The sequence below is a fragment of the Clarias gariepinus genome, chromosome 18, assembly GCF_024256425.1.
Source record: "Clarias gariepinus isolate MV-2021 ecotype Netherlands chromosome 18, CGAR_prim_01v2, whole genome shotgun sequence".
NCBI classification, from domain to species: domain Eukaryota; kingdom Metazoa; phylum Chordata; class Actinopteri; order Siluriformes; family Clariidae; genus Clarias; species Clarias gariepinus.
The window spans coordinates 5,651,587-5,677,677 of NC_071117.1; the positions used below are offsets into that span (position 1 = coordinate 5,651,587).

The following is a 26,091-nucleotide window of genomic DNA, read 5'->3' on the forward strand; positions in this document are numbered from 1 at the left end:
CAGAAAATGTGGTTAGACTTTTGGAGACTTGAGAAGAAGTTTTGCTCTCTGTGTGTCAGTTTAAAGAATTGTGCTGTGCATGTGTTTTTAGTGTGTTAGCAATCGGAAAAAACTGTAATGTGCTAGAAAATGAAAGTTTTTATTTGTATACACAAAACTAAAATACATAACTACTGTGTAAAGCTGTACATTTCACACCTCTGAGTTAAATCAAGTCAACAGCAGGAGGTGGTCATGAAGAGAGACGGAAGAGATGAGAGAAAAAAACGAGATGAGAGAAAGAGAGATGGAAAAAAGATGCCTATTTATTGCACACACACACACACACACACACACACACACACACACACACAATGATCTCATTTAATGTCACTACATTAGTTCCTACATTATAAACAATATATATATTTACTAATTTCTGTAAGAAATATTAAGGATGAGGTTTCATTTAAAATATTTTGAGGTATAAATTAAGACATAAACCCGAAAATAAAAACAGTAATCTAAAAAATAATATATAAACTATTAAATGTAAAACTTAAAAGGAAATATAATTTGACATGATTTTTGTAATACTATTCATTATTTAATTTTGTCTTTATAAGTATTTATATAATTTTAATAAACCAACAAAATAATCTCACAACAAACTGTGAATGTAAACTAACAGTATAATCCTGATTAAACATCACAACATTAATTGTCCAAAATTTTCTGATTTATTTATTTTAAACATGTCATGATGGTGTTTTCATCCAGCAAGTGTCCATGAGACCGAGATTAAAATATATACTTTTTTTTTTTTTTTTTTTCTGACAAATCGTACACAGTGTACAAGGATTTTGTGGATGTGGCTTGAGATTGGTGGTCCTTAAACACCTAATGTGACAATCTAACCAGCAGATACAGATAAAGGACAATTCTTGAGTCTGTCTGAGTTCTTGTAAAGCACTGCTGAAATCACACAACCAGTGTCACAGCATGTACCAGTGTAGCAGGTGGAAATTGTGCTGACGTTGATTCATGGGTGAATGGTGTTTATTTCAGACTGCTGTAGATCACACTGGGATCCTCTGCACTGTCAGACCTACAGAAAGAGAGTAAATTTTCACAATTAAATCCAACAGAAGATCATTTTAGCACTGTTTAAGTAACAGAAACAGACCCACTCCTCTCACCTGTAGTCAGCACCGGCACAAGTAAATCTGACACTAGCGTACTGAACCTCCTCCTCCTCAGAGGTAGAAGCTTTCAAGGCAGATCTCTCTGCAGTGTTCCTGGAGTCAGTCACACTCGTGCGCTCTACACTGGCATACAGAACTTCATCTTGTTTGCTCGAGACTGAATCAGATGGAGGGTTGATTAGATTTGCTGCTGTGTTGGTACTGAAATCATCCTGAAGTGGGAGAGCACGACATTACAGAGATACAGGAGTGAATATCTATATCATGGCTGGTGATTGGTCAGAAGGTGTTAATTACTTATAACAGCAGCTCTGACAGCAATGCAAGTGGAAATCACAGGTTTATATTAATGTGGTCATTCTAGTACATCATTATTTCTGTCGTATCAGCTTTTTCACAGAGTCGTCTACAGCAGATGAAAATTAAGTGTTTATCAGCCAATTTTTACCAAAGGCTGATTGATCCGAGCACCCTTATTAAAAACAACAACAACAACAACAACAACACAATAAAACGTTTTTAGGACAGAGGACGCTGCACAGATTCTCTGTAACATCATTGCAGTATAGAATACAAATATGTTCTTTTTAATTTTTTGTTTGTACTAGTATAAAATAAAAGAGACGCTGGTGAGGAAACGAGAGTTTAGTTTTGCTGTAATAATATGAGGGACATCAGAAAATAACTTGTTTCCCAGGTGTTTTACAACATTAAATGCAATTGGAAGCAGACAAAAGTATGAAGTGTGTGTTACAGCAGGAGCGAGGTCAAGGATCGTCTGCAGACAGAGAGGGGTAGATGAAGCCAGTAACAGGTAAGGGGTTCCACCTGCGACTTAGTATTAAGTTTATTTATTAAAGTTCCTTTTGTGTTCACAGGAGATAAGGTTCATAGTGAAGGTTCAAAGAATATTGCTGCAGGTCTCAATCAGGAAGAACGTGCGACACCTGGACACACGGCTATATAGGACCCCAAGACACTGCAGTAGACATGCAGACATTAGGTAGCACCAGGTATGAGGACTGTCACGGCACGCCAGGCCACGCCCACCTGTCAAATCAAACCATGATCACGTGCGACTCCATTCCACACTCCGTTTCGGTGCTTCCGTTTTGCCGCCTCATTTACCGGCTCGAGCACACCTGTTCCCCATCTCATTAATCTTTATTTAACTCACTCACACACAAACACTCATTGTCAGATTATTGTCTGCTCTCATGCCCAGTTTTCCAGTGTTTATTTCTGCCTTGACCTTCGGATCTCACTCACGTCTCATGTTTTGGATTATTGTTTTTTGGATATCGATCTTCGCTCTCGTTTTACGACCACGATTCTGGATTATAATTCTTCACTTCCGCATTCTCTCCTCGAGGCTCGCGCCGTCTCTGCATGGGTCGGCAGGAGATTTCATTCACAAAATAATCAACGTGTTGTACATCACAGAATAACCGGCTCTGTTTCCCTCACACGCTCTGCGCTTGGATCTACCTCACCTGCACAGATCTTGACAAGAACAAGCTGCTCTGGTATAGTGAGAAATAAAAAAAACAAATGAAATGATAAAGAAAATAAAAGAGAAAAGAGTAAGACAAGAGCACAGGAGTAACATACAGAGAAACAGTAACAGCAAACTACCTGAAACAGTGTTTATGAACAGACAGTGTAATAAAATAGGACGAGCTGCAGGTGAAGGTCATTACGACCATGAAACTAGTGAAGTAGAAGCTGGGGAATGTAGTATAGACCAAGTTTCAACAGAAGAGTCTAACAAATCACAAAAGACACAAACAACAAAAGCTGGGGACAAATACTGAAGGACCATGACATTGTGGGACAGAAATAAACCACTTGGGTACATTTTGTTACAGGAAATTAATAACTGTTGGGGTGGAAACTGTGACTCACTTACGCATTAATGATTATTTGACTATAATACAAACACAATTAAGTGTTTAAATAACAAATACTGTATACTGTACAAATACAGTACAAAGGTCAACAATAATCTGTACATTTATTTACCTGTTTTAAACTTTGATCCTCTGCTGAACCAGTTATTTTCTTTTTCCTTTAAATGAAATGAAAATAAATGACAAAATTAAATTAGATATATTGTAATGCTTTTATTAATCTTGTTGCAGTAAACACTAAGCATGTACAATTTGGTCAAAATTATGCGCTCCCCTGAACATCACATTTATGTTCTTCCCCAAACTCTAACCACAAAGTCTAAAGCACACAGTTCTATAGAATGACTCTGTGCCCTGTTACAGTTTCCCTTCACTCGCTCTAAGAGACTCGAACCTGTTCCAGCATGACGATACCCCTGTGAGATCCACAGAGCCCTGACTGAACTCAACTCCACTGAACACATTTGGGATGAACTGGAGCCTCTTTGAAATTGCAGTATGAACACATGACCTCACTAGTACTCTTGTACAGATCTGGCCTTTAAAAACGCACGTTTTCGGAAAAAAGGGATCCCACGACTTGCCGCGAGTGCGCGCGGCAAGCTGTGAAAATGCCCTTCAATACCTGTAGGGGGCAGTCGTGTTTCAGTCTAAAGTATTGTGTGTCTACTAAAGCCAAAAAATGTTATGTCTCTTAGGCGCCCATTGACGGCAAGCGACAGAGCTCATAAACGTGTCAAGCTTAAACTGTTATGTATTTATTCATAATTTTCATTCAAAATTATTATTATTATTATTAGTAGTAGTTCTCCAAATTTATTATTATTGTAACGCACCCGCGCGTGTGCAAAAGGACTACAAAGATGTATGACATTAGCCTATATTTATGCGCTTTAAACGCAGATGGGTACTGGTGGCTCAGTGGTAGGTGATTCGCCCGCCATGCGGGAGCCCCGGGTTCGGTTCCCAGCCAGTGCTACACCTAAATTGTGCACCTAGCACCTAAATTCCGGTGCTATTTGCTAAAATACCACGATATAGCCATTACATTATCAAGTTATGCTTCAGTACTAAATGCATGTTTGCAATTGAGAATTTTTTTTTCTTAGGCTATATAACACATTAGCACTCACCTCACAGTTGCTGTAATTTAATGATTATCATAAGCAAAAAGTGTAAAACAAAGGATTCACATTTATTACATTTTCACCCAGAGCGGGATTCGAACCAGGGTCTGGACGATTTTATAGGATATACGGATATTATACAGATATTATTTAAGCAACGCCACACCACGTGGAAAGCAACAAAAATGCTTCAATTTCATTGGCTGTCACTGAGTGTCAGCTATTCACGACTGGCCCCCCGCGGAACACAGAATCCCCGGGCTTTGACTGCGCTTTCTCCATTCGTTATTACAGGGGCGGACTGGGACCAAAAAGTGGCCCTGGACTTCCTGGCCCACAGCAGCCCACACCATAATACATTGTCTCATTAATGTAGAGATACATTTTTAACACCAGTTACTAGTATAAAAATATAACACAATACAGAAATCAATGCTATTTAAACATGTTATTTGAAGTATCACTGAACATATATTGGGTCAAAGAAACGAAAAAAAAAAGAACATTAAGACAAACAATATATAAATCTATAAAGACAATATTTTAAAAGGAATGGCAATAAAACTGAACAGGTAAGCTGAAATAAAATCAGTAGCAGCAGTAGCTCACGCTTGTAAACTAGTTACTTATTTTAATTATTAGGGTAGTCAATATTAACACGAAATAATACTGAGAAACATTATTTCAATTAATATTGACCACCATCATAATTACTAGCACAAGTTAATGCTGGTACTAATTTTATTCTGTTTGATTGCCATTCTTTTTACTTGGCTCTGGTAGATGAGGGGAGTCGTGTTGGTCATCATCAGCATGTATTATGATGTGGGATGTGGTGCGCTGCTGGGTCCAGCCTCACTGTCCCTGACCTGTTATAGGCAGAATCTGTTCATTTGAAGCATTTCACAGCATTTACCTCTAAAGCTTTTTCTTATTTTCGCGTAACCTTTTCTTCTTCCTGCTTTTCATTCATGGAAATTATTATTAATTTGCTCAGAAAATTCGCTGCATCGAGAAAGGATCAATATCTAAAAATTGCCCACGTGTGTGGACAAAAAATACAAAAGTGTATAATCTTTAATAAAGTTAGCCTAATACAATATTGTTTCCAATGCTGAAGCAAACATGATTTTGTTTTAGTCTATTCATTGAATACAAAGCGACAGCGCGCTCCGAGGTGAAGCGCACCCACAGTTACTGTAATACCCCATCTTACCTTTACAACAGGTGTGAAGTCATCAAACCGGTTTCGCTGCTGGGGGAATTTACAGAACTGGGGGTTTTAAAACAAATTAACAAGACCGAGCAGACGTCAGACAGGGGGTTTGGTTGGTTAGAAGCGGCGCTATTGGGGGGGGGGGGGGGGGGGATGGGAGTCTCGCCCGCGGAGCAATTCAGCGTAGAACCGCCACTGCCTATTTTCCACCACATCACGTACTTCCCTGATCTCCATCTCCGCGCTTTGCTTTTATAATGTGGAGCAAGCCAGAGATCATATTAACGTAGCATTCATCATTCAAAGTTATTCATATCAGTGCTATAACTTTACCTGCCACAGTTTCAGCCCAGTGGAACAATCTAACTACATGTGAAGTGCCACGAAAAAGTATTTTCTCCTTCCTATTTTTTTTCTTTGCATATTTGTCACACTTGTATAGGTGGAATTTCACCTAAACACTTTAGGTGAGAACGTATAGGTTAATATGTATAAGTGAGAACAGCTGATTCAGACTTGGGGAGAGGGAATAGTTTGCATTTGAATGTTGTCTGGCATTGTAAGCACACGCAGTGACACTAAAAGAACAATAGGATTAATAGGAATAGGAGGCACTAAAGAGGAGGATTTTAATGTAGACTATAAAAAAATTAACCTGCGTTTATTTTTAGGCGTGCCAGCTGCCACTTTTTAGTCTTATAATGCCCACATGACATGCTGGTACAGAGCTGGACATAGCTCATCCATGCCAATGATCCCGGGTTTGCACCCTGCGCTATAAAATACGAGTACGACGGCCATCCGCGGACAGCAGCTCCTGCCTCCGTCCGCTCGCGCTTGCTCTTCTTTGAAGTCCCTGGGGCGCGTTCCATTTGCCCCGTTTTCATGCCGCACTTCCGCGTTGTGTGCGCGCGTCTCACTCACACCGCGTAGTAAAATCCACTGTAAACCAACAAACCCCGAGTATTTTATAGCGCGGATGAACCCGGGATCATTAGCAAGGAGAGCTCTTCTTCACTACTCGTGCCTAATTCTGCAGCCCCGCTTCTTCGCATATCTGAAGGAGAGGCCGCCTAACTAGTGAGCGAGGAGCGATATTGATTTGGGCGCACGCCGTGACAGGCTGAAAAAAAACTATTGTCCTCAAAAATGTAACAGATGAGGACTCTGATTAATGTGCAAAAACTATATAATAAAACTATATAAGACTACATGCCTTTATAAGACTCAACTTTTATTTAAGCGCACTCACAATAACGAAAAAACGTGATTTTATAAATGTTTGAAAGCAAATAAGCTGCGCTGTTCTGTATTGTTTTTGTTGAACTTGAGCGTGTCAGAAAATAAACGCAAACGTTCTTTTAAATGGTCAGAGTCAGTCTGCTTGCTGTTTACCCGACGCGTTCATAATCATTAGTCTACTTCTGCCGGTCGCTCTGGAAAACTTCATGCATGCGGCTGAGCGCTGATTAAAACTATGGAGTAAATTAAAGAGGAGAATCACGATGCCGAATCAAAGTCCTGAGCCCAAACCTCATTTAAATTAAATTAACAAATACTATAAGTAAAAAAAAAAACAATAGCCCACGTTTAGAAACCGTTTATAAATTCTTTGCGACATGAGTTGGCCCGGTGTTATGCGCAGAGCGCCGGAAGATTTCCTGAAGCCTCGAAATCACTGGGGCATTTTTTCTAAATAGATGCTATTGTTAATAACTGATGGAGGTTTGGGGCTGTATACACACGCATTTTTGAGGGGTTTAAAACGAATTAGTCCGAGCAGACCTACATGAAAGGTGAGGAGTGAGTAACTGCGCGCGCTGTCGCGGTGTATATATTGTACAACACGCGTTTATCAACCTACATAAAAACGCTGCCTTTAAAAAATGCTTTATAAAAACGCTGCCTTTTGTAAAGTGAAAGTACTTTACAAGAGACAAACTGCTTTATTTTAGTCATGAATTCACAATCACATCACATTCCAGCTAGTATTTCCAGCCGTGGTTAAATAATGTATAAAATAATTACTAAATGCTGGACACAAACAGCAAATATGATGATTATTATAAAATGCCAGAAGAAGCTCGTGGTCATAAAATAATATTTACTTAATAATATAATATATATAGTTCATTCATGTCTTCTGATGATGTCGACACATTTTTTACGTTTTAAATAAGATATGTTGGCATATTCACGAATCAGGACATTCGCATAGTTAAGACTATCAGATAGCCTACTATCAGGAAATTAAATTAATTTCAACACCATGTAAACCGAGACATTGCCATGTCTTTTACTGTTTTGTCCCTGTTAAAACATTACAAAAAATATATAAGAAACTTATTAAGAATTTTAAAGCATGAATTTGGGCATGTCATTTCATCATTATGAAAAAAATATGAAGCACATATACACACATTTATCATGAAAGATCTGTTGTAAAGCAAAATAAAATTCATGTTTGCTTCAGCATTGGGAACAATATTGTTTTAGACTAAGTAATTATACACAATTCTTCGTTGTACAGTACTTGGTCCGGCGTTTAAATAAAGTCCTTCCATGCGCCATCTGGCGGATATTCAGTGAAGCACAACACATTTATTTAAATTCCCAAATGTTGCTTACGGCAAGTCGCGGCGCGCCGCGCGCTAAATTGAGGCATCCCGCGGGAAAACACGCGCAGTCTTAATGGACACATCTGTAGCTGAATAATTACAAAATCCACACAGGCACACTTCAATATCTAGTATAAAGTCTTCAGAGAAAAGTGGAGCTTATAGTGAGAGGAAAAGGGGAATTATGAAATAGAAAGAAGATAAATTTTGACCATTATTATGTACACTACTAGTGACCATGTAATGTTTCAAAAAACCAGGTTAAACCAGGGATGATTAACACTAAAAGTCCTGACTATACCCTCACTCTAATGTTTATATTGATGTGTGAGAATTATATATTTTCTTACCTTATAAAAAAGAAGGTGGAAATCAAACAAACACACACAAGCACAATGACACCAACACCTACATACACAACTACCCTCTGAAACACTGTGTAAACAAAAATGTGATAATGAATCAGTGATAAATATCCATGACATTTAATATTAAAGTAAATTTTAATTATAGATCTACAGTACATTAACACTCACCATTTACAGTGACAGACACTGCAGCTGATCTCTCAGAGCCGTGTTTATTCTGAGCCTCGCAGTAGTACTGTCCACTCTGTAGAGCTCTGTAACTCTGTCCAGATCCTACAGCTGAGGATTCATTCACCTTAAACCAGGTGTAGATCTCCACAAGTGGGTTAGCATCACTGCTGCAGGTCAGAGTCACTGAACTGCCCTCCAATATGTTACAAGAAATGCTGATGGACACTGAGAGCTTCTTTGGGCGATCTAAAGAGGACAGGAATGTTACACTTTAAAGAAAATCTATTAACTTTTGTCTGTTATTGGCTTTGAGATGTTCATGACTTACTTACACAGAACATTCAGAGTTACACTGCTGGAGTTCTGATGTCCGACTTCATTACTGCACTTGCACTTGTACTCTCCACTGTTCTTAAAGCTGATGGTGGAGATGTTGTAGGTCTTTTCATTTCCTATTGATGTCGTCCCCTTAAACCAGGTGTAGTTCTCCACAGGTGGGTTAGCATCACTGCTGCAGGTCAGAGTCACTGAACTGCCCTCCACTATCTCACCAGAGGAACTAATGGACACTGAGACATTCTTTGGAGGATCTAGAAGGTTCCATGGTTAGTTTGAGGAAAGAAAGTAATACTTATAAGAACTGTGTGTCAATTTTTTATTCATCTCTTTTATAAAACACACTTCTTTGCCATTAAACTTCATGATTTTGAGAATATGTTTATACAGTAATAATTCTGTAACTCCCTAATGTGAAGTCTGTATGTGTTTGTATCGTTTCCTTTACAGTGTCAACATGTGATTCTGAATAGAATTGTTATGGCTTAATGCATAAAATTACCTGTGTCTTCATTTTTAATTGTTTTTTTTTATGATTATTTATTAAATGAATAAAATCATCGCCTGACATGCCAGTTACAATTAATGTAGTTTAAGTTTATAGTTGATGTTTTTTTTTTTACCTTCCTTAACTACATCGGCAATTTAACATTTATTCCTGTACAATATAAAAGAGTAAAGTCAATAATTCTCACATCTGACTCTGAGTGTGTGATCAGGAGAGGGGAGATGTTCATATCCTCTTACAGCACAGCTATAACTGCCTGCATCCTCACTGCTGACCGACTGCAGGTGGACTTCATTGCTCTTGATGGTGTTTGTGGTTAAATTACGGCTGGTTTTGTACCAGATGAATGTTGGATCAGTCAGATTGCAGGTGGTTTTACAGGTCAGAACGGCTGATTGTCCCTCTGTCACTTCTGTAGGAGCGATCACCTGAAGATCTTAAACACAAAGAGACACATTAAACCAGGAAAACTGGAATGAAGATAGTAAAGTCTCTACTTTTAAAACTCAACTCTTTTAAAATGTTTTTCTATCTAACGATATTTTTCCCATGCACATTGCTTGATTTATTACTTGATTGACACATGGTAGTGGTGACTACTGAGGCTGCACTCATTGTTCCTGATTCCTGTTTTTGTTGTCCTGATCTTGGTTACTGTTTGTTTATTTTCACTTTAATAAATGTCTACATCTGTACTTACACAGTGCCTGAGACCCCATTATGTGACAGTTAGAGATCTTCATTAATCTGGTACAAAACTTTGACCCTCCTGTATCTAAAGAGAGATTATGGCCTGAGTGATGTACAGTATGTAGAAAAAAGGTGATTTTATTTACCTGTAACAGTGAGAGTAACTCCAGGTTGACCCATCCATCTTTCTTTGTCTACACTTGTTCTGATTTTGAAGTAGTACACATTTTCATCTGTTTTCTTCACATTACTCAGTCTGAGGGAGAAGTGTTTCTGTTTATCTCCTAAACACTTCACTCTGCCTGAGTAACCTGGTAAAGTACTCAGATTAGTCTCCTGTTTACCCTCAACTGGGTTTATTAACCAAAATGTCTCTGTCACTGTAAGATGTGCTGGGTGTGTGTACGAGCCGTTCATAAACACTGTAGATCCTTTTAAAGCACAGAGATGTCCTGGGCTGTATGTCACACTCCATTTATTCCCAAGAGCTCCTGAAACATGATACATAGAAGAGGTTATTAGAGGTCATTATCCTGAGCCCCATAAAACACTGAGTTAGGTTGACAGCTTCACTTCTCAAAATCGCTTAAAATGTAAAAATAAGCACATTTGTCTATATGTTACTGTGGTAAATAAAACATTGATTTAATCTAGCTTGTATTATGATTTGTATTTTTCTTCTTTTACATTTATTGTATTGTCCATGATGTTTTAATTTCCTTACATTTTGTTTTATTGGTTCATAAGGCCTTGTTTTTTTTTTTTCTTTTGGGGGGGGGGGGGGTCTGTATCAGCGTGACACTTCAGGCTCTCTCTTCATGCCACACGTGATAGCTTAAGTCTACCTGTGTGTGAAGCTCATGAGCGGTTGGACAGTATTATCTGATTCTTCTCGTAAATGACTATCAATGTTTCTTTCTTAAAAAGTATACTTGTTGGTGGATAAACGTGACTATCTTATACTACTATTGTGTTGGTCATGATGGAAATGAATCATTTAACATGATTATTCGACTTAATTGATGTACATCGTGACACTAATTAATTGGTATCGTATGCTTAGTGTGTGTGCCAGAGAGGGAGAATCTATCGCCTGTTTGACCCACTGATTATCTCTCCTTGTTACAGAATTAAGGAAAGCACTGAATTTCATTGCTGCATAGTTGCGTGGTCCTTGTGTGTGTCAGACTGACCGATCCAGACCTGCTATATACACTATATATATATATATATATATATATATATATATATATACACACTATATATATATATATATATATATATATATATATATATATATATATACAGTGGTGTGAAAAACTATTTGCCCCCTTCCTGATTTCTTATTCTTTTGCATGTTTGTCACACTTAAATGTTTCTGATCATCAAACACATTTAACTATTAGTCAAAGATAACACAAGTAAACACAAAATGCAGTTTTTAAATGATGGTTTTTATTATTTAGGGAGAAAAAAAATCCAAACTTACATGGCCCTGTGTGAAAAAGTAATTGCCCCCTGAACCTAATAACTGATTGGGCCACCCTTAGCAGCAATAACTGCAATCAAGTGTTTGCGATAACTTGCAACGAGTCTTTTACAGAGCTCTGGAGGAATTTTGGCCCACTCATCTTTGCAGAATTGTTGTAATTCAGCTTTATTTGAGGGTTTTCTTGCATGAACCGCCTTTTTAAGGTCATGCCACAACATCTCAATAGGATTCAGGTCAGGACTTTGACTGGGCCACTCCAAAGTCTTTATTTTGTTTTTCTTCAGCCATTCAGAGGTGGATTTGCTGGTGTGTTTTGGGTCATTGTCCTGCTGCAGCACCCAAGATCGCTTCAGCTTGAGTTGACGAACAGATGGCCGGACATTCTCCTTCAGGATTTTTTGGTAGACAGTAGAATTCATTGTTCCATCTATCACAGCAAGCCTTCCAGGTCCTGAAGCAGCAAAACAACCCCAGACCATCACACTACCACCACCATATTTTACTGTTGGTATGATGTTCTTTTTCTGAAATGCTGTGTTACTTTTACGCCAGATGTAACGGGACACGCACCTTCCAAAAAGTTCAACTTTTGTCTCGTTGGTCCACAAGGTATTTTCCCAAAAGTCTTGGCAATCATTGAGATGTTTTTTAGCAAAATTGAGACGAGCCTTGATGTTCTTTTTGCTTAAAAGTGGTTTGCGCCTTGGAAATCTGCCATGCAGGCCGTTTTTGCCCAGTCTCTTTCTTTTGGTGGAGTCGTGAACACTAACCTTAATTGAGGCAAGTGAGGCCTGCAGTTCTTTAGATGTTGTCCTGGGGTCTTTTGTGGCCTCTCGGATGAGTTGTCTCTGCGCTCTTGGGGTAATTTTGGTCGGCCGGCCACTCCTGGGAAGGTTCACCACTGTTCCATGTTTTTGCCATTTGTGGATAATGGCTCTCACTGTGGTTCGCTGGAGTCCCAAAGCTTTAGAAATGGCTTTATAACCTTTACCAGACTGATAGATCTCAAATACTTTTGTTCTCATTTTTTTCTGAATTTCTTTGGATCTTGGCATAATGTCTAGCTTTTGAGGTGCTTTTGGTCTACTTCTCTGTGTCAGGTAGCTCCTATTTAAGTGATTTTTTGATTGAAACAGGTGTGGCAGTAATCAGGCCTGGGGGTGACTATAGAAATTGAACTTTTAACTGTGATAAACCACAGTTAAGTTATTTTTTAACAAGGGGGGGCAATTACTTTTTCACACAGGGCCATGTAGATTTGGAGTTTTTTTTCTCCCTTAATAACATAATCTTTATTTAAAAACTGCATTTTGTGTTCAATTATGTTATCTTTGACTAATAGTTAACGATTTTTGATGAGCAGAAACATTTAAGTGTGACAAACATGCAAAAGAATAAGAAATCAGGAAGGGGCAAATAGTTTTTCACACCACTGTATATATATATATATATATATATATATATATATATATATATATATATATATATATACACAATGAAACCTTGGGTTACGAGCATCATTTATTTCGGAAGCAAGTTCGTATTTCAAAACTAAAATAAAAAAAAAAAAAGTCCCCATAAGAAATTATGGAAAATTATTCGTTCCACAGCCCAAAAACTAAAATTTAATACAAAATATTAAGTAAAAATAAAACAAATTAACCTGTACTTTACCTTGAAAAAAAAAAGTAAAAATTTGTGTGTGTGTGTGTGTGTGTGTTTGTGTGTGTGCATGTGCGTGTGTGTGTGTGTATGTATGTGTGAATATAAACATAAGACTCACCTGTGATGATGAGGAGGAAGATCAGACAAAGCAGATTCCTGTAAGCCGTTTTAAGGAACATCATTCTTCTATAAAGTTTCTAAATGCAAATAAAACATAAACTTAGAATATAACAAGTAATAACAAAAGGGACTTATTTATACATGACTAGGTGAGGAGATTTTATTAATGTAATGAGTCTCCAGTTTCAGCACTTTCTAACAGTCAGAGGTTTTTTTATTTCATACATAACAATCAGACTGAATTCTACAAATATTAGAAACACATTTTAAACATTTACAGAAATATTAATTAATTACAATAACTACAATTTTATCAGCTACAAATAAAACCCTGATGATGAATTCATTAATCCCAGCTCTATTCACTGTAACTACTGCATAGAAATATGAGCTCGTCATCCACTGATTTATATATTAATTAAACTGTCGTTATTACAATCATGAAATATTTTTTTTTCAAACACATATCCAAAGAATGTTAAATAAAATACAAAAGTCATGGGAATTTAACAAACTAGGTGTCTGTAAAATACCAAATTATCAGTTTTAAACCTTTCAGTCATCTGTTTCTATGTACAGAATGTGATTTATTCTCATAATTGAGAATGTTTGTATTATTTTTTAAATGCTCCTGAACAGAGACCCCTAGTGGTAGTAAAGTGTAATCACTAGCTGAACAGTTAAACAGTTAGAGTTGAGTAACACACATTATATCCAGTACAGATAATAATACACTGATCAGCCATAACATTATGACCACCTGCCTAACATTGAGTAGTTTCTCCTTTTGCCACCATAACAGAGATACACTGTGTGTTCTGACACCTTTATATCACAACCAGCATTAACACTTTCATCAGTTTCATCTTCAGACAAACATATAAATAATCTGTAAGTTGCTCTGGGTGTTTGTTTAACACTGCACATGTAATGTAACTCTGTTCATGTTTTTTACACTTTAGTCAGTAACATCACTACTGATGACATTTTATAAAAATCTTACTAAAACAAGCTCAAAGATTAAAGTTCAAATCAAGGTCCAATGTAGTGGGCGTGTCACCTGTAAGACTGTCTCTGATTGGCTGTGTTCATTACAGTTAGCCCACAGTGTTACTTCATGTGGTTCTGTGAAGCCTTTGCTCTTAGTATAAATACAGTGGTGTGAAAAACTATTTGCCCCCTTCCTTATTTTCTTATTTTTTTGCATGTTTGTCACACAAAATGTTTCTGATCATCAAACACATTTAACTATTAGTCAAAAATAACACAAGTAAACACAAAACGCAGTTTTTAAATGATGGTTTTTATTATTTAGGGAGAAAAAAAAAAACCTACATGGCCCTGTGTGAAAAAGTAATTGCCCCCTGAACCTAATAACTGGTTGGGCCACCCTTAGCAGCAATAACTGCAATCAAGCGTTTGCGATAACTTGCAACGAGTCTTTTACAGCGCTCTGGAGGAATTTTGGCCCACTCATCTTTGCAGAATTGTTGTAATTCAGCTTTATTTGAGGGTTTTCTATCATGAACCGCCTTTTTAAGGTCATGCCACAACATCTCAATAGGATTCAAGTCAGGACTTTGACTAGGCCACTCCAAAGTCTTCATTTTGTTTTTCTTCAGCCATTCAGAGGTGGATTTGCTGGTGTGTTTTGGGTCATTGTCCTGCTGCAGCACCCAAGATGGTAGACAGTAGAATTCATGGTTCCACGCCTTCCAGGTCCTGAAGCAGCAAAACAACCCCAGAACATCACACTACCACCACCATATTTTACTGTTGGTATGATGATCTTTTTCTGAAATGCTGTGTTACTTTTACGCCAGATGTAACGGGATACGCACCTTCCAAAAAGTTCAAATTTTGTCTCGTCGGTCCACAAAGTATTTCCCCAAAAGTCTTGGCAATCATTGAGATGTTTTTTTAGCAAAATTGAGATGAGCCTTAATGTTCTTTTTGCTTAAAAGTGGTTTGCCCTTGGAAATCTGCCATGCAGGCCGTTTTTGCCCAGTCTCTTTCTTATGGTGGAGTCGTGAACACTGACCTTAATTGAGGCAAGTGAGGCCTGCAGTTCTTTAGATGTTGTCCTGGGGTCTTTTGTGGCCTCTCGGATGAGTCGTCTCTGCGCTCTTGGGGTAATTTTGGTCGTCCGGCCACTCCTGGGAAGGTTCACCACTGTTCCATGTTTTTGCCATTTGTGGATAATGGCTCTCACTGTGGTTCGCTGGAGTCCCACAGCTTTAGAAATGGCTTTATAACCTTTACCAGACTGATAGATCTCAATTACTTTTGTTCTCATTTGTTCCTGAATTTCTTTGGATCTTGGCATGATGTCTAGCTTTTGAGGTGCTTTTGGTCTACTTCTCTGTGTCAGGTAGCTCCTTTTTAAGTGATTTCTTGATTGAAACAGGTGTGGCAGTAATCAGGCCTGGGCGTGACTACAGAAATTGAACTCAGGTGTGATAAACCACAGTTAAGTTATTTTTTAACAAGGGGGGCAATCACTTTTTCACACAGGGCCATGTAGATTTGGAGTTTTTTTTTCTCCCTTAATAACGCAAACCTTCATTTAAAAACTGCATTTTGTGTTCAATTATGTTATCTTTGACTAATAGTTAACGGTTTTTGATGAGCAGAAACATTTAAGTGTGACAAACATGCAAAAGAATAAGAAATTAGGAAGGGGGCAAATAGTTTTTCACACCACTGTACATGTGTAGCACATACTGTAGACGCAACGTCTCTTTCACACACACTGTCTCACACACGCACACACTGTCCCAAAGTAATTTTGAGTATGGGCCAATAACCAAAAGACAGGAACGACTACTGAAGAGAGGGAACGATACTACAGGTGATTGAGTCATTAACACAATTGGATTCTGAAATTTATAAAGATAAAATAAAATGATCTCTCTGTGCTTTATTAATTTAAAGAGTCACAAATAAAAAAATTAATACATTTAGTAAAAGGTCGTAAAACTGTTAAACGCTCGTAAATGTAGAGCTACTCCCAAGTTTCTGTTCTTCTTCACCTTATCTTTTATAAACACTCCAGAGCAGATGTAAACGCTCCTGCACCCACGTTTTTTTTTTTTTTTTTTTTGTGTGTGCGTATATATACTTCTGTCTTCCACAATAAATTTTGAACATCTCACTGAACACTGACGTGTGTGTTTCATTGAGGGGTTCCCTGGATCCAGGCGGGACAAACAGAATACAGACTGAGCACTGAGTGGACAAAAGGTGGTCTACCAAAATTCAAGAAATCCTTACAGTGTACTGTATGTGTGAAATAAGTAAGACAAGAACACAAACACACACACACACACACACACACACACACACACACACACACACAATGTAATGTACTAGCTCAACAATTAAACATTGCAAATATAATGTGTTATATTAAATAGACTGGAGTAAATAACTAATTATATTTATGATTATTACACACCTGAGATTAAGTCATTAATATCACTACCAATGAAAGTCAACCAAAAAGGTCACTAATTGACTAAAAGATTGAAGCTAAAATTAAGTTTAAATGTAGAAGCCGTGTCACCTCTTAAGACTGGCTAAATCTACAGCACTGGGTTCACTACAGTTCGCCCACAGTGTCACGTCATACTGTTCTGTTTATTGCTCTGGTGGTGGTGCTTTAGCACTCAGTTTATTTACAAACAAACAAACAATGAAAAAAGGCAATAAAAGAAACAATTAACCAATCAAACAAACAAACAAAAAAAACTATAATAATAAATAAATAAATTGATATTTTCCATTAAATATTTTAATTGCAAATAAAATTATTTAGATTCCTTAAAAAGCGCTTTCTTGTAAATGAATTTATATTTGAATGTAATAAGGGTTTATCCATGCTGTCTACTGAATAAAGCTGAGGCTGTACAGTCACACCAAAGCTCATGACTCAGTTAATTAACAGGTACTTTATATTAAAAACAGCACAGATTATTTAAAGAAGCTGCTCTACAAATGTCACTACTTATTATTTTCCTATCACACCTGGTTCAACTCCTCAGATAAAAGCAGGTGTGTGTTTGATAAAGCAAGAAAACACCAAATGTAACACCAAATTATTACATTAACAACACTGAGCCTCTCTTTATCCAGTAAAAGGCCATAAATTAGGAAATTTAATAGCTAAAATGTAAAAACCATTAATGTTTTCTTACTGTGCCTTCTCGACCTGCACGTCCAGCGACCAAACTGCAACTGAAGAAAAGCCTGAGAGAATGTGTTTGTGGTTATGATGTGCTGCTGATGTTATTTCCTCTTGTTTGCCCAAAATGAACCATCTAACCTCAAAACGAAAAAAAAAAAGGACAATGAATGGTAAAAGATTAATGTTTTACTAAACTAAAGCATTAAATAAATTAATAAATAAAAACTCTAAAACCCTAAAACTCATTTAATAAAAGAGAAGATGAATATGATAGTCATGTTTAGTGAAATATGCTCTGTGCTTGTGCATTTATGTTAATTAGCTATAACACTGAAACCGTAAACATTATGTATGACTATATATGAGAAGCACACACACACACACACACACACACACACACACACACACTCTCTGTGCAAACACCCATAGTACATAGTACTCAAGTTGTGTTCTGATTAGCTTGAAGTACGCTGTGAATTCAGTTCAAGATCATATGTTATAAACAATTCAATATGTTATATTTCTTATAATGGTATCAGGTTTTGTTCCAATAAATATTCTATATTTAATGTCCGTAGTCTAAAATTTCCGCAGCAGCAGCGACCAAGGTAACGCATGGAGGAAGTGATGTTGCAGTGTGTTCCAAATAGTGAAAGTTTGTACAGGGAAGTTCCTGATTGGTAGTGGTTTTTAAACAGCCTGTTATTGGACAGTTTAGAAGACGGCGAGTGATTTATTTATTTATCACCACAGAAGTGGGTGATATTTAGGATCTAAAATAATGTTTACATTTCCAATTAAAAACTAATCAGATTAAGAAATGTAAAACACATTATTAACACTTAGAAGAAGAGTGGTGAAGCGTCATCGTCAAAATGTGGCTGAAAAAAAGAATAATCATTCTAGCTATGTTTAATAGTGAAAGTAATTTTCACACGATGACAAAGAGCTCAAAGGATTTTGACAGAACTGGTATGTAGCCTTATATAACCACCACAGATCTGTCAGGCTAATCAGAAAAAAATATATAATTTAAGGAGCGTAAAGAATGGATTTTGCAGTAATGGCAAAATGGTCATGTAGCCGCAGTATAATTTGTGCCGGAATTTGCTCTGAGACCTGCCAGACTTTGACTTGCACCCATTTGTTTAGGTCTGCAAGCACTTTTGTTACTATAAAAAAAAAATATCCTTTAATATTTAATGTTATCTTCTGTTTATTTCCCATAGAACTTTTGCTTGCTTGCCTATGTTCCTGCATTCAACATAGCAGGAGCTAATATTATTACATCATTACTAAATTATTGCATGATTTAGACTCACAGAAACAACTTTCTTTGGTTTTTCTATGAGAAATGTCAAAAAGACAGTCAGACTTGTTACATTTTTTTTAGACCATCAGGTTGGGTGAACCCCAAGAAAGCCAAAGTAGTAATTTTGGAAGACCAATAGGAAAGCAAGACAGCAGCAGCAAACATTAAGACCAGCACCATCTAATTTAAATCTTCTGCTTCAAACACACACACACACACACACACACCCACACACACAAAATGAGACTTAAGGAAACAGATATGCAAGCATGCAAAAACTAAAGCATATATACTGTATAGCACCTTAAAATAATTTGGATAAAGCAAAGGAGGACTTATTTAAATATACGGCCATCAATAGTCAGCCCCCCAAGTACAAACAACTGCAAGGGTTCACTTTTTTACAGTTTACAATGAGGCCAAGTGCCATAGACCAGCTTATGTCTTTTTTTCAGGAACTAAATGGGGAGCATTCTCCACTCTAATGTAGGATGTTCCTAAGTACATCATTTCATCCAAAAAACTGCTTTGCACATTGTCTCAATCTCGCAGTTGATGATTTGATGACAGAGATTAGGGTTATTAACTATTTCAAAATCCTTATAGATGAACTGTACGTAGTATACAGCACAACCAACAAACACAAAATGATGGGACACTGTTTAGGGAATCTGAATGTTTCACTAGAGGCATGAGGAGAGTCATTCAGGCAAATAGAGAATACAGGGACAATATTGGAAAATACGTCCCGAAAGAACTGAATGACCTCTTGGCTGCAGTCTGCACTGTCCCTATATCAAGTGTAAAGTGTTAGAGAGTAAAGAGAGGCTTTTCCCAGATAAACTTAATCTGAACTGCCAACAGGTTATTTCTTAACACATGCACCATCTCCATGCTACTCTTTCTTTTTGGTCTTTGTTGGACCAGCACTGACCCTGATCAAGTCTATTCCATATGAGGTGTAATAAATGATTAAGACACAGAACTGCACAGGACAATAATAGTAAAGTATGAATTTGGGAGAAGGCGGCTGAAGGCTCCATGGCTGTTTTGTGAGTTGTTTTGGACAAATAAAAAAAAAAGGTATGCTGTTGACTTGTATGTAAAAAATATAATGATTTGACTTACCTGTGACTTTCAGTGTAACGTCAGGCAAACACTTCCATTTTTCTTTCTCTACATTTTTTCTGATTCTAAAGTAGTTTTTGTTTACATCTGTATTTTTTATAGCATTTATTTTCTATCACGTCACTCAGTCTGAGGGAGAAGTGTTTCTGTTCATCTCCTAAATACTCCACTCTGCCTGAGTAACCTGATACATTACGCATATCAGTCGACTCTTTATCATCAACTGGGTTTATGAACCAAAATGTCCCTGTAACATTAAGATTAGTGTGTGTACAAGCCGTTCATAAAGACTGTAGACTCTTTTAACCCTTGTGTGGTGTTTGTGTGTGTATGTTTTATCAAAAGAAAAATGTTACAATTAATTATTTTTTCAAACTTAAACTCATTGGCCTTGGCTCATTTTCTGTGAAGAGTATATATCAGAAAACATTTTCAATGACCACGCCCTGTACACGCCCCTACACATTTATAGTACATAACGGATGTCCGGGGCTAAAATGTAGGTTCTTCACTGTGTACCTTCACTCTGTCCTATTCCTGTCTGGGCCTCCTGTAAGTACACTGTATGTGTGTGTGTGTGTATGTCAATGTAGAGGGAGAGGGTTCAGAATGTAAGGATCACATTTCTGAAAATTCTGATTCTGATAGTGACTTTGAAGAAAAGGTTCATCAGCATGTTCCAAAATGAAACAAGATCCAGCCCACCAGCAGCCAGTGCCAGGACCAGAACAAGCCCCTCAGCTGCTAACAAATAAAAAAAATAGCTGCCATCAGGACAGTGTGGGACAAGTGGGTTCACCGCCTCCCCCCCATTGTACAACCCTGGGGTTATTATTCTAGGTTGCGATCAGCAACAACTAAAAAGTGCTTTGATGTGTGTAGACCCAAGTTGGACAGAGAAAGACTATGTACTATATTAACCTCCTTTAAAAAAAAGTCTAAATAAATCCAGACAGATAAGTGTTTCCATTTGTTTGTGCAGGCGCTGTGTATGTGTGTGTGTATATGTGTGTGAGGCTAGAGTAAGGTAAAGCTCTTGCTTTAAGGCCCTTCTGTCTCTTCCTTCTCATCTGACACAGTAAAACTTTCTCCTCTTGTTTGAATTTTACACAAACCCACACACACACACACACACACACACATCCACATTAAAGAAACGACTGTTGTTAGCTTCTCCACTTTATTTTTAATTTTGCTCCCGGCAGCGTAACAGCCCATTAATTTATGCTCGTATAAAAATGAGATAGACAAACTGGTTGATAACATGCTGTTAAAAAAATAAAAGCTTATAGATAAGAAATAAATATGATAGAAAATAAATGTAACTAGGATAAAATAAAAATATACTGTACAAATAAGGACATTCACAATATAGCAAAATATAGAAAATATAGAAAAAAATAGAAATGTATAAAAATGTAGAAATTTAGTCCAAATAAAGAAAAAAATGAAATAAATATAAAAATAAAAATGACTTGGTGGTGTGCAAATATGCATAAAAAGTGTCTTATTAAAGTGTCTTATTAAAGTGTCTTGTGCAATGGTCCAGGAAGGAAAATATAAATATGTAAGTGTAAATGTGCATGAATGTGTCCATAAATGTCCAGTCCATTTTGGATGTTAAAGGCCGTTTTCCAGCTCCAAATTGCTCGTGGTTTCATCTCTCCATAGGATGTTGTTCCAAAAGTCTACAGACTTTTTACAAGTTTTTTCACAACCTCTAACCAGGCCTTCCTATTTTTAAAGTTTAAATCCTATTGTGGAGTCTTTTGTTCGTCACACATACATTATTGCACAGTGAAATTCTTAATTCTTCGCATACACCAGCTTCTTGTTAGTAGGCAGAAGTCAGAGAGTTAGAGCGCAGGGTCAGCCTTTTTTTTTTGGCGCCCGTGGAGCAGACAGCGTTAAGGGCCTTGCTCAACAGTGGCAGCCCGGAGAAGCTGGAGTTCAAACCACCGATCTGACGATCTGTAACTCAGAGCCTTTACACACTGAGCCACCACTGACCCTTCACCACTGCCCCTGCCTATTTTTGTTGATTGTTGTCACTGACACAGATGCCCCTACCTCTGGAAAGGTGTTCGTGTTCTTGACAACTGTTCTAACGGAGGTTTTTTTTTTTTTTAGCAGAAAAGAATTCTTTTGTCATCCACTACAGTTGTTTTCCATGGTCTTCCAGACTTTTTATGTTTCTGCGTACATCATGCAAATTCATCAAATCATTCATTCATAAGTTATAAATGTTTCAATACATTATTTACTTTATAACAGTATCAGTTTTTGTTTAAATAAATATCCAATATTTAATGTCCGTAGTGTGAAATTTCCACAGCAGCAGTGACAGGTGTCTGAGGTGTTTATGTTACCATGGTAACGCATGGAAGAAGTGCGCTGTGAGTTTGCAGGGTGATCCGAATGGTGGAGTTCTGATTATGTCACCGCCTTCACAACGCCACATGTTTGAACAGTGATGATCAATATACTGTCATACTCTCGTCTTCTAAACTGTCCAACAGCAGGCTGTTTAAAAACCGCTACTACCCATTAGGAAGAATAAAGCGTTTACACTTAAATGACTTCTGTTTACCGTTCCTCTTGTGTTAGGGTCAGCACCGACACGTTTTACTTTAAATGCATAAAACAACTACTTAATTTTGTTTATTGCATCAAGGCTTTTTGACTTTGTCAGGAATCTGTATTTAATTAAAATAAACAAACAAACAAAAAAAAAAACAATTGTACTAAATTATAAAACAAAAATCATAAAGACACTTTGAGGGGCTTCAAAACAAACAAACAAAGACAGACATGATCAGACATATCAGACTTGTATAAGATAAAGTTAGTTTAGTGTTGGTGACTTGCAGAGTCACATCTCCTGTTTCCAGCAGTCAAAAATAAGAAGAAGATTTGTAGTAAGCTCTGGATCATACCTTTGCTGAAAATAAGACAGAGGACACAGAACAGCATAGTGATACAGATGAGCAGGTTTCCGAGGAGAAAGACATTGTAGAGTATCTACCAGAAGGCACAGACACATCTGATGAGTCTGATGAGGATGATCACCGATGCTGAAGCTGCACTCACTCCTGCTGAAATGTTCAAATCCAAAAGTGGTAACATCTGTTGGAGCTCGGTACCTCCTGACTTACATGGCAGGGCAGCTGCTGCAAATGTCATTAAGATGACCCCTGGAGGTCCCAAGGTTTGCTGTGATGAGAGTAAGTGACATCAAGAGGTAACAGTAGATGAACATTTTGTCCCTTTCCGGCAGTACATGCCTAGTAAGCCAGGGAAATATGGCATAAAAATTTGGGCAGCCTGTGATGCAAAAACTAGCAATGCATGGAATCTGCAGATTTACACAGGCAAACATGCAAGGATTTTTCTAATGGTCCTCAATTTGACTTCTGGACTGCGGGGTCACAATATCACGTGTGACAATTTCTTTACCAGCTATGACCGTGGACAAGAACTTCTCAGGTAGAAACTTACCATGGTGCGCACAGTAAAAAAAAATTATAAACCTGAGCTGCCTGTCGAAATTTTGCAGGTGAAGGGCAGGGCTCCACTTTCTTCAAAATTTGTCAGACAGCTGCAGAGCTCACGTAGCATTTTTTCCACACCATCAGCAACACAAAGATAATCAGTGCCAGCATGTTCTTTGGCCAGCACTGCCTCAACATCAACCTACACAGACACAGCCACAGCCACAACCCCACTGACGCCATCTGATTCTAAAAAAAGCGGTGTCAGGTCTGCCCTAGGAATGAAGACAGAAAGACAAACGTACTCAGCTTCTACTGCAAAAAATATATTTGCAAATAACACACTAAAATTGTCACTTTTTGCCACACATGCATCTAAATGTACATGCATGTTCTTGCACACAAAGACGTTTTTGAAAATAGTGCCTTATTTCTATTGGTTTGATTTGCTTGATTGTTCGTTGTTTGTTTGACCTTGCAAATCCACATTTTAAGATTTACTTGTTTAGGTTTCCATTTATATTAAAGTCATTTTTGAAAATTTGCCCTTTTCTTTGAAATAAATATATATGGGTCAAATTTGTCACCATAAATGTACTATAGTAATTAATATTTTATATATATATATATATATATATATATATATATATATATAACCCCAAGAGACTGCTTGTTGATATTTTTTGTAGTTTTGTGTTTCTGGACTTCAGTTCCCAGAATGCACCACAGTCAGGTGATCAGAACACGCACCTGAACTGGGGTAACTCATTAGTTTTATTATAAATAGCCATGGGTTCTGTTGTTCTGGGTCTGGCATCTGTTTAAGTACATTTGATGTAAATATTCTAGGTCTCTGCGTCATGCCGTTCTGTTTAGTACCGTAAGGTGTTGTGTTCTGACCAAATGTTATGTTTTGTTAAATTGCTGTTAGTTTATCTCCTAGCCTGTGTAGCTTCTAGCCTGTTTTTGCTTCGCTCCTTGTTTAGTTTACAGTAACTTTTATGTTAACTATGTTAAATAACTTTGAGTATTTAGCTCTACATACAGTACAGTACATGCCTTACCTCAAGCCCACACACAGCACCGGTGGCACTTGGTAATAGGCAGGTACTGTAACATTTTATTTATTTAAATAATTCTCTTGAGGTTCATTTAATCATTTTTTTTAATTGAAAATGAGAGGTATGCTGTTAAAGTAAAAGCTCATGAGATCACAGCAAAAATATTAAAACATTCTTTTGTAACAAATTAACAAAGAGACAAGGAAAAAAATTATATATAGTAACAGAAAGCTAACATAAGAAAAAGGTTACAGAGATTAATTTATCACTATGTGTGCGTGCATCTCATAGATGTGTGTGAAGAATTTGTGTGTGCATTTCATATACAGTTATTTGAGTATGTGTGTGTCAGTGAAGTTTGATTTTAGGCCTAAACGGTTCCTCAAAAATCTTTAAACGTGTGTTAATGCATCAGCAGGATCGTGTCTGCAGCAGTTTAAAAACTGTGAACGCTGTGTAGAGGAGATTTTGATACATCAGTCCAGAGTGTGAATAAATAGCTCATTGTTTGGACACATGAGGAAATGAATCAACAAACCACCAAATGCGAACATGCAGACACACACACACACACACACACACACACACATGCACAATGTTTGCAACTGCTGCATATTTTAAATAAGTAATTTATAGGTATTATGTGTATTAAACTAATTCTGTGGTGTATTTCATCTTTAAATAATTAGTTTTTCCAATACATTACATGAATTTAATATTATCAACTTTATATAAAAAATGCACAAAGCCACAGATTATTATAAATAAACAGCCTAGATCATTGCTTGGAAATGATCTAACACTGATGCTAATATTAACTAATGGTGACATTTGGTAATGGTCACTATTTAAAAACAGCTGAAAACCTGCATAATGGAAGAACAGGGGGAAACTACTCCTAGTAAAACTTGACCAAGTGGTGCCTTCAGTGTCCTAATGCTCAGAAAAAGTGGTATTAACAGAAATGATGATGATGTCCAGAAGTAAGCGTAAAACAGCGGTGATGAAGCTGGTCCTGCTAAGATGCACCAAAAAATAATGAAACAAAAGTCTAAATTAATTGAGGAGGTCAAAAGATGGTAGCAGCAGAATAAAATACACCCACTGCTATTAAATGCTTAAAGCTGCTTTAAATGCCTGTAAGTTGCTGATGTTGCTGGTGTAAAGAAGCGATTCAGTATCTGCACTTTGGTGAGGAGCTCTCTCTATTCATCAGCTATATCAGCACTCATTAATTCATCATGTTCCTCAGAGTCTGAAAGAAAAACAAAACAGTAAATATTAATAGCCTGTGCACTGTAAAATATAAATTGTAAATTTCACTGTAAAAAAATGGCTGTTGTTGGCAGAACTTTACCGTAAAAATATGGTAGCACTGTTATTGCACTGTAAAAAATAAACTATATATTTTACGGTAAAATACGGCAGCTGTGGTTGCGAGAACTTTACCCTAAAAAAATATGGTAGCAATGTAATTATTATACCATATATTTTACGGATTTTAATTG

General features: G+C 37.1%; 1 protein-coding gene across 1 annotated transcript in view; it reads right to left on the reverse strand.

The window, feature by feature from the left end:
- Nucleotides 1–1,391: 1,391 nt before the first annotated feature.
- Nucleotides 1,392–26,091, reverse strand: part of LOC128506997 (B-cell receptor CD22-like) — a 54,469-nt gene continuing 29,769 nt past the window's right edge. Inside the window, exons 7-11 of the mRNA XM_053477612.1 lie at nucleotides 10,572–10,585; nucleotides 9,626–9,716; nucleotides 8,927–9,184; nucleotides 8,592–8,840; nucleotides 1,392–1,396 (exon numbers count right to left, since the gene is read on the reverse strand). Coding sequence (XP_053333587.1) covers nucleotides 1,392–1,396; nucleotides 8,592–8,840; nucleotides 8,927–9,184; nucleotides 9,626–9,716; nucleotides 10,572–10,585 — 617 coding nt within the window. The remainder of the gene's footprint in view (nucleotides 1,397–8,591; nucleotides 8,841–8,926; nucleotides 9,185–9,625; nucleotides 9,717–10,571; nucleotides 10,586–26,091) is intronic.